Source organism: Macrobrachium rosenbergii, chromosome 40 (genome assembly GCF_040412425.1).
Source record: "Macrobrachium rosenbergii isolate ZJJX-2024 chromosome 40, ASM4041242v1, whole genome shotgun sequence".
Classification (NCBI taxonomy): domain Eukaryota; kingdom Metazoa; phylum Arthropoda; class Malacostraca; order Decapoda; family Palaemonidae; genus Macrobrachium; species Macrobrachium rosenbergii.
Window position 1 is genome coordinate 27,737,666 of NC_089780.1, and position 15,251 is coordinate 27,752,916.

The following is a 15,251-nucleotide window of genomic DNA, read 5'->3' on the forward strand; positions in this document are numbered from 1 at the left end:
GATTGTTAGTCCTGTTGCCCATAGTTTCTTAAACATTTTTCTTAAAATCTTAAGATGTTCTCCCCATGTATTACAATACATCACAATGTCATCAAGGTAAACACCTACTCCTTCTATGGATCCTAGCAGCTGATCCATCACTTCTTGAAATGTTGCAGGTGCATTCATCAGACCAAATGGCAAAACAGTGTAATTGATACAGTACAAAAGGAGTAATGAAAGCTGACAGCAACTTAGCATCCTCATCTAGGGGAATTTGATAATAACCTTTCAACAAGTCTATCTTGGAAACAAATTTGGCTTGCCCATTATTATCAAGTAACTGATCTATAAGAGGCAAGGGATAATTGTCAGCCACACTTATAGAATTCAGTTTCCTACAATCAGTACACATCCTAAATGAGCCATCTGGTTTCTTCACTAACACACTTGGAGAGCTGTAATGACTTGAACTGGGTTCTGCTAATCTATGCTACAATAAATACTCCACTTCTTTCTTCAAAACATCTCGATGAAAAGGTGATAAGCGATAAGCTCTTTGTTTAAAAGGTTTTCCATCTGCTCTGATCTTTATCTCATGGTTTGTCAGATCGGTACGCCTAGGTACATCTGCAAAAATTTCAGGGAAACTCCTAATCATCTCACTTAATTCACCACTTTGCTCAACACACAGATGTTTTAGTTTATCCTCCAATTTTCCAATATTGAAGAATTGTTCATCTTGCTTTCAGTTCCCAATTCGTAGCCGTCCTCGTCCTCTGTAGATGATATTGTCTGAGTTATTGACACTGTTTCAGTTTTAGTCTCTGAGAAGTAAGGTTTCAAAAGATTCAGATGTATCTCCCTCTGTTGTTTCCTTCTTCCTGGTGTTTCAATCACATAAGTTCGATCACTTAATTTCCCTATTATCTTGTAAAGACCTTCAAATTTACTGGTAACGGGAAATCTTCTCACTGGTACGAACACTAGAACTTGCTGTCCTACACTAAAACTTCTTAGCTTAGTCTTAGCATCATATCTTCTTTTCATTTTCTCTGGACTTATTTTCAGATTTTCTAAAGAGAATTTTCTAATTTCTCTTAACCTTTTCCTCAAATTCTTCACATATTCTCCATGATTTCCTCTTGATTTTCTTCCCAGTTTTCTGCAAGAATCTTCAATGGACCTCTCACTTCTCGACCAAAAATCATCTGATTAGGTGTACATCCCATACTTTCTTGATAAGCATTCCTAACTTCAAACAATATCAAGGGTAAACCAGCATCCCATTCTCTTCCTGACTCATAACAATACTTTGTTAACATACTTTTCAATGTCTGGTGGAACCTTTCCAAGACTCCTTGAGTCTCTGGATGATAAACAGTTGATAACTGTTGTTTCACTCCTAACAAGTTCATCACATCCTGGAACAATTTTGAAGTAAAGTTCGTTCCTCTATCACTTTGCACAATTTCTGGTATTCCAAACTTGGAGAAAAACTCCACCAACTTCTCAGCAATTACCTTGGCACTTATACTTCTTACAGGAATCGCCTCAGGATACCTTGTGACAAGACACATTAATGTTAACAGATATTCATTTCCTTTCTTCGTTTTCGGAAACGGCCCAACAAGATCTATAATCACCTTGTTAAAGGGTTCTCCTCTAACTTCTATGGGTTGTAGGTGGGGGAGGGGGGGTTTCTGAATGGTTTCATTCAGTTTTCCAGCTATCTGGCATGTGTGACACTCTCTGCAAAACCTGCTAACATCCTTGAGAAGTCCAGGCCAGAAAAAAATACTTCATAATCTTCTCAACAGTCTTCCTGATTCCCGTATGTCCAGACTCATGTGCTACTGCTACCACTTGCTTCCTCAATGGATATGGAATCAGAATTTGATGACATTCGCCCCATTCAGCATTTCCTGGTATATCTGCAGGTCGATGCTTCCTCATTAGCAATCCTTCCTTTAGATAATAACAGGTAGGAGTTTGTTGCATCTCTTCTTGATCAATAACTTTGAAGAACAAATCAGCCAACGTTGTATCCTTCTTCTGCAGTTCCATTAACTTCTCTCTAGTCACTTGACCAACTTCAAGGGCTGAACTCTCAATACCTGCTAACTCTGCTGCTGTAGTTTCATTACTATCATCAGGAACACTCTGACTACTATGAGTCTCTTCAAGAACATGTTCTTCTTCTTCTTGGGAAATCTCTTCATCGCTAACACTAGGGGAAACTTCGCTTTCCTGGAACAGCTCTTCTAAGCTCAAAGATCCTTCACTTGATCCTTGTTGTGCAGGTAAATCCTCAGTTTCTTCACTTCCGGACGTAGTTCTCTTCATACTCCTGTAGTTACACAACTTGGAAATAGGTGGGGTTTTTCTTCTCTGAATCTACCATAGGACTAATCCTCAACGGTTTGTCTGTCACTATAGGACAAGGAACAAATGGTACACCACCTACTTCATTACCCAGTAAAACATGTACACCTCCAACAGCTGGTGAGTCATTTACAGCAAAATCAACATTCCCTGTCACCAATTCACACGACAGGCGCAAGCGGCATATAGGAGTTACCTCTTCTCCTCCTATACCCTTCAAAATAACTGCATCTCCTGTGAGATTCTTCTCCAACCGTGGGTGAGCACCACGAACTACCACACTATGGTTGCCCCCGTATCACGTAATACCTTGAGTTGCCAGCATACCTTCATAGATATATGGCTTAAAAGCCTCCAGGCTGCTCAGCCACAGTGCTTGAGGTTACATTTCCACTGGCTGCTAAACACTCTGCTTGTTTAGTCTCAGTCTTCCCACTGTCTCAGTCTTCCCCACCACACTGCTCTTCGTAGTTTGTTTCACCTGGCTACCTTTAACCACTTGACCAACTGACTTGGTCCGCTGTTGTGTCTGGTAACAATCTCCAATGTAGTGTCCTGCTCTTCCACACTTGAAGCAGACAACATTAGACTTCTGTGTCTGTCTTGAGAGACTGGATGATGAGGATTAACACTCGATTGCTGAGCGGTATTACCTGGCTTTGTATTGGTATTACCATTAGAATGATTGCCAATAGTAATGTTCCTGAAATTTGATGAGATATATATATATGAGTGTATATATATATATATATATATATATATATATATATATATATATATATATTTGTATAAATATATATATATATATATATATATATATATATATATATATATATATATATATATATTTGTGTGTGTACATTATAAAGAGTTAATACTTACATGAAAATATACCTTTCACTTCATCTTACCTTTAATACATTCATCACCACAGGCTTTATAGATAATTCTCTTCTTCCAGAATACATACTGGATATAGTTCATGAAAGTAATTGAAATCAATGAGGTTATGAGGCACATGAGAAGGAAGCCGTTGAGGATTCCTGAAATAAAACGTTTGTTATCAGTCCTGATAATCACTGTTAATGGTCAATAAAGTCTAAGCCACACTATGTCGTATCTAAATAATCAACTTTAAAACTCGAATATTTTCCATGTACTTTTATGACGAACTTTGCTTTCGTACTGACAAGAAATTGGCACAATTGATGATTAAACAATGACTGAAAATTGGGTAAAAGATGTGATAAACTTTTCCAATTCTTATAATTATTGCCGAAGGAAAATTTTTAAAGATGACACACTGTGAAAACAAACCATTTACAAGCAATATTCCATACCTGAGTGCAGAGAATGAAAATAATGATGTTAAAGTAATACTAAAAGAGAGCAAAAAATTTCGTAAATAATTCAAAATGTAGAACAAAAACGGGAGAATGAGGACTACCACTTCGAAAAGGGCTTAGCCAGCACCTTAAATGCCACTTCAGATATGAAAATTATTACTGGCTTTTTATCTTAATGTACAAGTCACAGTCAATTTCATATAGTTAATAGATGAGAGAAGATTACGAACCGGGAATATAGTTTACCTGTTCTTAAACGCATGACGTCAACGGATTAGATGACTAGACCAAGCAGATAAGCGACGAAATCTTACGCGTCGCTCTACCTCTCCCGCCAAGGCCAGGTTTCCTCTTAACAGGACAAGTCAACGGTCACAGAATCCCTTCTAGGTCTTGGTTACCTTAATATTCCGATGCACAGTTCAAGCTAAACCGTCAGATTCCCTCTATGGGATATGATCAGTTTGACGATTGGTTGAAAATTTCCGATTACTCTGGACGGCATCCTGTTTTCCATCGGAAGGCAGCAGCTGTGGAAAACGCGAAACTGTACAATCCGGTCAACGTTCCTTCAGACATGGCAGTTATTTGATTAAACTATATTCCCTCAGAGGCTCTGGAAAAGCTGTGAATAGAAAGGAAAATATAATTCTAATTTTAAACACTACAGAAATAAGATGTATTTTTATAATTATAAATAAAGAGTGATGCACTAGTGAAATGACAGAGTGTTGACGAAAACATCTATTACTAGAGGCGATGTTAATGAAACTTTAAATTAATTTTTTGTATGTAAAGTATACAACAGTGCAAGAATTCAAACTGATCTTCCCTCATCAAAGCTTCTGTTGTCTTGTATTTTCTCAGTCAAAATCCTATCATAAACCTTCCCATAAATATTTATTAATGAATATTCATATTTATTACTTGTCTCGTTCTTTTCTTCAACTGTAGAGCCCAGAGACCCTGGTTATCTAAAAGGACTTATTCACGTCCTTTCCGGTCAATGTACTGTACCTTTCACCCATTTCAAATGGGGTATTTGTCTGATAGTTTTGAGTGCCTGCCAGTTGGTATTATCTTTTTCAGTAACTTTCTCGCATGCGCTGAAATGATTGTGAATGATATTATTGTATAACATATTACAAATTACACAAAAAATTACAAAAACAGCTGCAAGTTTTGAATTAGCAGAAAAACCAAAGGGGATTGATTCCGCTCCTAACAAAGGCAGTCTCCTTATATGCCATTTTTTTATGCAAGTCAGTTTTTAAATGAGAATAAATATTCAATATAGCAAAGTAATGCAAAACACGAATAGACTTGTTTGCGTCTATTCATGGTTATACATAATATATATGCTTTAGTTTTAATACGAGAATAAAATGACATTCAACAGTGTAATGGAACAAAATAAAATAGCAGACTATATATGTTTAATCATTGTTAACATCATATGCTAACGTTGAATAACAGCAACTCATTCACTGGGCGTCTTTTATAGGCATTCATTTTTTTGTTGCTATCAGCAAGCCAATCATTGCCAGAGCACCATCTGTTGATGCCATGGCTGGTCTAGAGAAGTGGGTGAAAAAATTGTATCGTTAGTGTTGAAGATATGCCTGCACAGGTCTGCCTTAGCGGGTATACCTGAACGTTAATGGCTCTATCACAACCTTTTTTCTGTCACAGATTTTACACATCATAGCTCTGAGAAGGGAGGCTGGAGATGAAAGGAGTTTTCGTGGAACATTCAGCATAAAAAAGACATGATCAGTGGAATTTCACAGAGGACCTTTGCGTTCCACGGGGTAAGATGATAGTGTTAGTGGTAGTAAAATGACGTTGCATCGCATATTCCGACATTTAGAATGAAGGCATTGAGGCTAAATGGAGGCGAGAGTGATGGAGGAATGAATAACATTTTGGATTACGCCAGAATTAAAGTGGCTTATTCGCTTAGGTAGAGATGATAGTGTCGATGCAAAAACCGGATGGTATACAGGGAGTCTTTAGCCTAATTCTAATTCTCTTTCATGGAGGTAAGGGTGGATGTCGATTGTATAAAAAAACTTGTTGAGAATAATTTTTGTTCGCACAGCATTTGAGGAGTGAAAAGAGATGGCAGGATGAGAAACAGAGATACGGGATGTTTTATCACTTGAGAAAAATGGATGCTGATTAGTGTTTCAGAGTGTGAATAATTCAGATACAGGACACGGAGACCGAAGTGTAGGGTAGATAAGAATGAAGAGGCGTTTTAACGGAAGGGTCTCAGTATCCAGGAAGTGTGAATTAACGTAAGATAGAGGTGAGCGTCATATTGTTTGAAGTTAGGGCTAATGGGATGATGGTAGTCTTCTGATGATAGGTATATGATTGCTGATCTTGTCGAAATTTTCTTCTCAGGTTTCATCTTTGATTCAATACTTTAAGGTGACTGCAGATGGGATTAATATATATATATATATATATATATATATATATATATATATATATATATATATACATACACATATACATATATATATATACATATACATATATGTATATGTATATATATATCTGTATATATATTTACATATATATTTATATAGAACCTACTGGTCACTTTTAACCAGATATGTATGTATGTAATTGTAATGGAAAAAATTGCCCTCTCAACTTCCCCAAAAAGGGTGAAGAATTCGAGAAGTTAAGACGGCATTGTGGCTATCAAAATTACACACACACACACACACACACACACATATATATATATATATATATATATATATATATATATATATATATATATATATATACATACATACATACATACATACATAAATATGTGACAAAAATTCATAATTAGCCACGTGCTACAAACTTCCCACTCAACTATCACGGAGGAGGTGGGTAGATATCAGTTCTAAGCACAAAAACCTGACTTCGAAAGGCAAATGTGCAGCAGAGTCGGTATCAACGTATACCTCTCTTGATAGCTCATTGGTCAAAGGTCACTGTACGTCGTAGTTTGCCGAACCAAACGGCAGTGCAGAATCACACTGGTGGCGGAGCACTTATCTATTACAATTCCACGTGGGTGTGAGTTATTCCCGAAGTATATTGGATTGGATATTAAACAACGTTTTTTGACTCAATTTTTACGAATGTAAAAATTCACACACACACACACACACACATATATATATATATATATATATATATATATATATATATATATATATGTGTGTGTGTGTGTATATGTGTTTATATATATATATATATATATATATATATATATATATATATATATATATATATATATATATATATATATATATATATATATACATACATACATATATACTGTATATATAAAGGCAAAAGGAAAACCACTGAAAACTTGCAGTAATGCTGACTACTATTAGCTTACGTAAAGTAACACTTTCAAATACAAATAGTTTAAGGAGGGAAAAGTAAATAAAAATTTTAAATTGTTTATTGCCATTAACAGCGCACTTATAGCCTTTTGCCAATGAACGTTATTTTGCTAAGCGTTTCAAGTTCTTCCACAATTATTTTTTTCCTCAATCACCTTTGCCATTATTCCTCCTCACATCTTGCTTTAGAACCTTTCCCTGACCCAAACGTCCTTCATATACCTTGGTGAGTCAATTAAGCCCACTTTTTTTTTATGGAATACTTCGTCTCACTATATTCAGTGTACTACTGATGCTGTTCCAATTTTCAAACTGATAGCAAAATGCCCTTTTCACGTCATCTGCAGCAATATCCACAACCTCAATCTTAAGTTAATCTCACATTTAGCAAATCCTCACAATACTCACTCCACCGACACAGAGCTGCATTATCTTCAGGCAGCATCTCTCATTCTGAACTGATATATTTTTTGGCATTTATATCTGATTGTGCATCCTTACAGAAGCCATTGGTCATCGTCTCTCCCATTTTTTTTATTAGATACCTTCTTTTTACTTCTCACCTTGTGACATCCTTACCTGTCAATTTGTAATTCTGTCTGTATACGATCTTCCCTTCTGTCCCGTAATTGCTCCTCAGATAAAAAATGTTTTCCTTAAACTAATTTTCTCATCTCACCATCAGTTCAAAACAAATCACTGAGTAGGCTTTGCATACAAAAATAAGTTACGTAATAAGTAAAAAAACAAACAAAACAATAATATTTCAACGTAGTATCTGCTGTTACAGTTTCTGAGGAAATCTGACTTACTACATTTGCTGAAACTGGGAAAACTCCTTTCATTTTAAAACAACGAAGACCATAAGCTTCTGACGAGAGGAAAAAATGGAATTCCAGGTTCGAGATGAGACGAAAAACAAGTGCTACACCATCCTGCAAGAACATCACTACATTTCATATAGTATTTGTGTCTATCAAAAATCATCGGCAAGTTAGACTGAAGCACTATGTAAACTATCAGTTTACTGAAAATTGACAAAATTCGGCAAAACACTGTCAAACATCACATTCTAACAAAAAACACGAATTTAAAAAGCGTGTTTACTCCACTGTGGATGTGGCCAGACACATCAACTATTCGGATTATGACGACGAGAAGCCTTGTTATCATTCTCTTTTGTTATCGTAATAAAACATTTTATCGAAGACAGTTCTCGTAATCAGACATTCAGTGATAAGGTGAGGTGGTAGGTGATAAAATATTTTTTCCTTTGATTACCCAGGACCGAATACCGTATAGAATTAAATTCAATCGCTCGATGATATCCTCACCATCACATCACGAAATGTATTTAAATACGAGTACGTCTATCTTTTGTCCAACGAGGAACGTTACCTAAGAAGATATAGGATAAATTGTTTGTTATGAAGCAGCAATATTCGAGGTTTGAAATAAAGGCAAAATTCTATGAGTGATACATGGACCAAGAAAAGTGATAAAACTGAAGAAGAGACAATGCACACGGTGTTGAGGATATCCTACTTAGGTGATAAATTGTTGAGAGCGAATAAAAATCTCTATGATGGAAGGAAAAGCAGGGCAGGATTTATAGACAGAAGAATGATCGGTTAGGTATAAAAGCTTGCCTAACACAAGGGTGTGCAACGTTTTCATAGACGTTCAGCATCCTTACGAATTGTTCGCTAAGTAAATTCGAAGTAGGTGCAAAAGCGTTGAATATGAAAATGACTTATATATGGAGTATGGAATGGTAATTGTTTGGTAGTGAAACTGTACATTTCGGGGATTGTGAAGAGAAACACAAGAGGCAAAAGAAAGATATTTAAAGCATTATTAAGAAAATTGTGAGCAAATGTGGGCAAGAGTAAGGTTACGACACTCGGAAGAAACTAGGAAAATAGAATAGAAGTGGTTGATTCGTATAACTTCTAGGAACAAATATAACGAATGATGGTAGAAAGACACAAGATGCGATTCACATATTGGCTGAGGTAAGGAAGATAGCTGAGTGGGTGTAAGTAAAAGATTAGGAAGAGACACAGAGTCTATAGAAGCCAAACTAAGCTGGGAATGAATTAAGGGATTATTGAGCCAACTCCTTCTTTATGTACTGAAGGGAACTGTAAATGCTCAATGCAAATGAAAGAAAAAACACAGCTGCTGTTGACGCGAATTCTCTAAATAGTTTATGTGGTATCAGAAGAGATGAAAGGGTGAGATAATTGGGTATACAAAGATATATAAAGCTTAGCGTAGGTGACAGAAATAGTGTTTTGAGATGGTTCGGTCATGTGGAAAGAGAAGAAGACAAAAGTTGGTAAAAAGAGAATGTTATCCAGAATTTGATGGGCTTTCCAAAGAGACGCATGGATAATTTTGTAAAAGCTTTTTGCACATGGGTTCATCCATGATTCAGCAACTAAAGTTTGAATGTGACAGTGTTAGTAATGTTGTTTTTCTGTGGAACCTCCCCGTTAGGAAAAACGGCATCCGTATGTACATTTGTATATACATACATACATACATACATACATACATACATATATATATATGTATATATATATCTATATATATAAATATATATACATGTATATGTATATATATATGTATGTATGTAAGTATGTATATGTGTGTGTGAGCGCGCGGGCGAGCGCGTGTTTGTGTGTGCGTGAGTTGATATTTTTTGGAGAAAGGTTGACAAAAGTTAACACGAGTACTAAAGTTCTTCACTTCTGGCGTGGCACTGAACCTAGTTTTTTCATTGGTTTAATTGGCAGCCTAAAAAATCACCTTTGTACAGTTTTTCCTGATTTGGAGCGTTAATCGATATTTGAGCACGGACACAAGACACCTCTAATTTATTATTATTAATACTTTTGATGGTTATTAGTGATTATTATATGTGTATCGATACATTCACATTGACGACTTTCCATTGTAGCAAGAAGAGAAGATAGCATAGTTTGGTTTCAGCGTTTATGTTATTTAGAGCGATTTAGATTCAAAGTCTCATGATTATAGGATACCCCGCAATGCATTTGTTTCGGAAATTGATCACTCGTCTCTCCAAAGGAGAACGTACGATTTAGACCTTGGTACGAACATCACACCGAATACCAACATACATCGCCCAGAATCGTCATTGCTTGTCAATAGCAAGACCGATGACCTCAAAAAAAATAGGAGGAAAAAATACCGCCACTTATAAAATTTCTTACCATCAATTTTCAATCATTTCTTATATGTCAGCAATCACGTTATTCGAATACAAAAGCCCTGCCAGAAGAACATCTTAACATTAACTTAACAATGTCCAGCAGGAGACTGCTTGGCAACGTAAGAACTCATAAATTAATACAAATATCGACTGGTTGGTCTAAGGCCACACAGGCATTCGGTGTTCAGACAGCGGTGAGTGAGGAAGTGCTAACATCGAGGAGCGACATTTTGGTGCAACCGACGCCTCCCTTTCGCTCCATTTTTGTTTGTGTCCTCAGAAATGTTTAACTGAATCGTCTCAACTTTTTCACGATATGGAAAATAGTGAGCATTGAATTTATATATATATTACTTTTGTATACAGAAGCGGGGATATATCTAATTCATCAGAGAATGCTCACCATTCAACCGCAGTCACAAGTTTGGGAATTTGTTTTGCCGATTGACGGAAACGAGTGTTGGAAATAAACAGTTATTTATTCTGTACAAGGAATTCAGTTTCTTCGCTCGTGAAAGAGAGACGCGCGAAATTGTCCCCCCGCAGCCGGAGAAGTGACTCATGTAGCCAACACAGACGAACAAATGAGCGAAAACAGGGACGCGATGGAGACCTATTGGCAAATGGCCCTGCAAAGTGTTTGCCTGAAGAAAGTGTCCTTTGCACTCGGCCTTCTCTGGCTTCTTCCATGAAGCGCCGGATTGGGCAAAGGCAACGGCAGCAACAACAGCAGCAGCAGCAGCAGCAGCAGAAGCAGAAGCAGAAGCGTCGCCAGGTAACCCGCGTGCATGACCGCAAAACATGGGTTCCCTCAGCACAGGAGCGCAGATTTGTGAACGTTCGGCCTAATCTTTCATGCAAGTTTTCAACGACATTTCACGCGCCTTCAGGATGGGGATCTGTCTAGATACAGGTGAGCTTCCTCACGACTCCATTCGACTGAGTCACACAAATAAGCCGAAAAGAATCTTCTACCAGCTTATCATGACTTTTTGCACGTGAATTCCTTCGCAAGAGTAATAAGAGTTAATTACAGTATCTCCGAGTATGAAAACGTTATAATTACACAGGGAATCGCGGGACATGCAAATGATAGTGTGATCTGACAATTAAGGCAACCAGTAATATGAAAATTAAAGGACTAAATGTTTTTGCTATCGTAAAATTTCTATTACGAAGTAATCTGTTTAATAGTGCTATTATATATGATGCCAGAAGACTAATCATTGATTTAGCGTATTCGTGATGAAGTCGTCCGCAAAATGACAACAACCGTGTCTGCATTGGCTTGTACTTTTACACGCACTTACATGGGTGCATGTAAACTGGGTCGTTTACATGGATATTGGCCCATAATGCACACATTTGCATACACAGGGTTTATGAACCTATGTTCATGGCGTCACTGAATACCTGAACGCATAGGTAGCTGATATTGTAACGTGATAGGTTCATATAAGCGACATGACAAGATCATTTATGTGACACGATTCTCCTCCCTCGTGCCTTACTTAGTTCTTGACTACACGACTGTGACCAGAAACCTTTACGGGAACCGTCTTGAGAATCTTTTCCTCGCTTTTGATGTCCTATATAGCCTTTCCTTTCTAAGAAGGCAAATATATCGCTTCCTTTGGGAATGACTTTAGACTGCTCTTTCTCTCTTTATTCATATATTCGTTTTATTCGTTGTAGGTCTTTACAAATAAAGGGTATTAAGGAACCTCCACCGTCAGATTCCACAAATGTAAAATTTCCTCGGCATCTAACGAATTGCAATGGCATCTGTATCTGCAAAATTTTACTCAACTGAGTATAAAGTATAAAGGTCGTTTAAATAAATCACTCTATGAAAGTTTGTGTTCCATTTAGTACCTCTTCAAGAGTTTTTGGATGAAATGCGAGTTAATCAGTGGACTAAGCATTCTTCTGTTCACTTGGCAATGTCATTTTCTTAGTCTATAAGTTAAAGGTTAGTCATACGAGGAGTTTAACACTGATATCTCGACTGCCTTGTAAGTATGGAAACTGACCAACGTCTAAAGGAGACTAAAGGAAGCCAATTAATTTTTCCGTAGAATTATCCAGACAAATACTTATTATTAAAACGTACATTTTAAACATAAAGTTTGGAACAATAGATCTATATTCTCCATTGATTTGTTTCAGTTTAACAGGCAAGTTACTCATTGCTTGACGGGATGATTCTTAACAATAAGTCCCTTTATTTTCCCTAATGACTTTCTTACAATAGCTAACTTAGGCCGGAGATTTTGCAAGATTATAATTTCAGCATGGACATCCCGTTGCGTAATCATGTCGGTGCAAAAAAAAAAAAAAAAATCATAAATCCGTTCTTGAACCGGGCAAAAATTTTAAGCAGCTAAACTTTCTAGCGTAAACATCGGAAGCATTGTATTTTTTATTCAGAGGTGCACAACATTTTGAAGACGACAGATACCAAGTGGTTTTCTGATCAGTTATGAGAGCACCGCCATCATCTTCGAAATTGTAAAGCAGTCTGAAAAGTAAGACTTATTTCAAAACTCTGGATAACTTGCACAAAGTATTGTCAAATAAACTTGTAAAACTCAAATAGAATTGAACTGAATATAGAATTTAGGACAAAGGCCAAGCACTGAGACCTATGAAGTCATTCAGCGCTGAAAAGGAAATCGACAGGAAAAGGTTTGAAAGGCGTAACAGGAGGAAAACCTCGCAGTTGGACTGTGAATCAATTGTTAGGAGGGGGTGGAAAGTAAGATGGGAGAAAGAGAATATGAAAGGAGGTATAGTAAAAGGAACGAGAGGGGTTGCAGCTAGGGGCCGAAGGCATATTGCAGAGAACCTTATGTAATGGCTACAGTGCACCGCATGAGTTGCACTGACGGCACTACCCCGCTGCGGGGACAACTCAGATAGATTATGAAGTTGTCAAACAAACTTGCGCATTAAACACAGATATACAGTGGTATACACAAGTTGTATATTTACCTATTTAAATAAACTATTATCGAATGAAATGATTTTGATTTAATATTAAAAACAAACTAGAAAATGTAATAACAAAAATATGAACGTAAAACCTTCGCCAAATATCAGTAAAATAAATTGCTCAAAGGAAGCATGCAAAGAATTTCATACTACTCTCATGCCACAAATTCACAGTTAACTTTTGTATATCCATGATTCCATGAGGTTAGTATCTTTATTTTATTAAAATGTTTTTTAACATAAATGGAAAAATAGGAAAGTAGTACCAGTAGTTCTTTTCAGCCAACTTTTGTATATCCATGATTCCATGAGGTTAGTATCTTTATTTTATTAAAATGTTTTTTAACATAAATGGAAAAATAGGAAAGTAGTACCAGTAGTTCTTTTCAGCCAACGTAAAAGGTAAATTGTACATGTTCATAGAGTGTGGTTTAGCTGCTTTGCCTTTTAAAATAATATATTACTCATTACATTCAGCATGCTGTGATATATATAAAAAGCAAAAAAATAAATTTTTGTTGCTCATTCAAAGATAAAAACGAGAAGGAAACCAAAAACACCTTACTGCAGTAGCAACACTCTCTCTCTCTCTCTCTCACTGGTCAAAAATACATAAGTTGGCTCCAATAGTTTTTTTTTCATTCTACTATACATAACAAATTCACCAAAGTAGATCAAAAGCATAATCCTCATAGATGATGTGCATTCTTTAACAAATAATTCGAAGAAGGATTGGTTTTATAAAAACAATTGCTCCCCCAGTATTTCAAAGAAGGATTGGCTTTGTAAAAAAAAAAAATTTACTCCCCGAAAGGGTCAAGTGTAAGTGAAGAGTGCTTAGGGAAATTTATCATCGCTACATTTACTGTACCTTGGACAAGTTATGTACTTGATAAAGATTACTGAAACTTCACGGCAGCGGAATCTGGCGTCACTCAGCTGGTGAGAGGTCTAGGATCGCAAGCATTTTAGCTTTTTCTTCCTACGAAAATTTATGAAAGGATGGCTGCTTTGGTTTTATAGCTATTTCAGAGAGGCTTATAAGGAGAGTGTTTCGTTTTCCACGAAGAAGGAATGACAAAGTAGTACGTAATAACCATCCCTCGACAAGAAGTGTTAAAATCTGCGTAACTCAACTACCGAACATCGCAGTGTTCGTAGGATTTGACTACTAACAGGACGATTATTTACTCTTTTTTTCGTCTCTTGTCTAAGTGTCAATGCGAGGGGAGGCAAGACTGAATGGTACATTCTGCAATGTCACGAATATTTCAGCACTGAAAATTCTAGTCACAAAAATGAATTCGATTTGCCTGCTTCACAACGCTATTTTCTACTGTTATTCTCTGGATTTCAAAATGAAATCCTTCTTTTACCATTCCTTCCCAGTCCCTCCCCCCACCGTCTACTCACACTGATAATTAATTTTGTAGTTGCACGGGCTCTTGGTCCTAGACCAGCCTGTTATACAGCGTATCTTGCACCGAAGATATTTATATTCCGCGGCATTTTCCTATTAGCCAATCATATCACTCTAATTAAACCAACTAATGACGACATGGCGCGTGACATTTTGCCTAACAGGTTTATTGATATTAAAGAATGACGTCACGATGACAAGAAAACACTATGGCACGTGGCTCTTCCTGATTAATGACTCGATGCTAATGGATGACGTCACTAGTGTTCGCTTCCAACTTTCGTTTGTCACGAGCAATCTGTATTACTCTCTTCCAACTAATCACCCCTTGTATTAAACGCTCGAAAATTGTAACTCCGGTTATTTTACGCAGAGCAATTTTAATGTAGTTGCTACCCAGACACACGAAGAAGGCCGGCAGAATTACTGTGTGAATTTTAAAGTAAACTAGATGAGAAATA

The 15,251-nt window shown here is 36.7% G+C and overlaps 2 protein-coding genes across 7 annotated transcripts in view; one reads left to right on the forward strand and one right to left on the reverse strand.

The window, feature by feature from the left end:
* Window positions 1–15,251, reverse strand: part of LOC136826288 (uncharacterized) — a 181,465-nt gene that overhangs the window by 15,967 nt on the left and 150,247 nt on the right. The window contains exons 1-3 of one of the 5 annotated variants that reach the window (XM_067083507.1): window positions 7,948–8,282; window positions 3,957–4,240; window positions 3,276–3,407 (exon numbers count right to left, since the gene is read on the reverse strand). In XM_067083507.1, coding sequence (XP_066939608.1) covers window positions 3,276–3,407; window positions 3,957–3,972 — 148 coding nt within the window. In that variant the 5' untranslated portion in view covers window positions 3,973–4,240; window positions 7,948–8,282. Of the gene's footprint in view, window positions 1–3,275; window positions 3,408–3,956; window positions 4,336–7,947; window positions 8,283–15,251 lie in introns of those variants that run through there. The other 4 variants (XM_067083504.1, XM_067083508.1, XM_067083505.1 and 1 more) reach the window with 4 other exon arrangements.
* Window positions 10,372–15,251, forward strand: part of LOC136826290 (adenylate kinase isoenzyme 5) — a 102,578-nt gene continuing 97,698 nt past the window's right edge. The window contains exon 1 of one of the 2 annotated variants that reach the window (XM_067083509.1): window positions 10,372–11,289. In XM_067083509.1, coding sequence (XP_066939610.1) covers window positions 11,232–11,289 — 58 coding nt within the window. In that variant the 5' untranslated portion in view covers window positions 10,372–11,231. The remainder of the gene's footprint in view (window positions 11,290–15,251) is intronic. The other variant, XM_067083510.1, reaches the window with a different exon arrangement.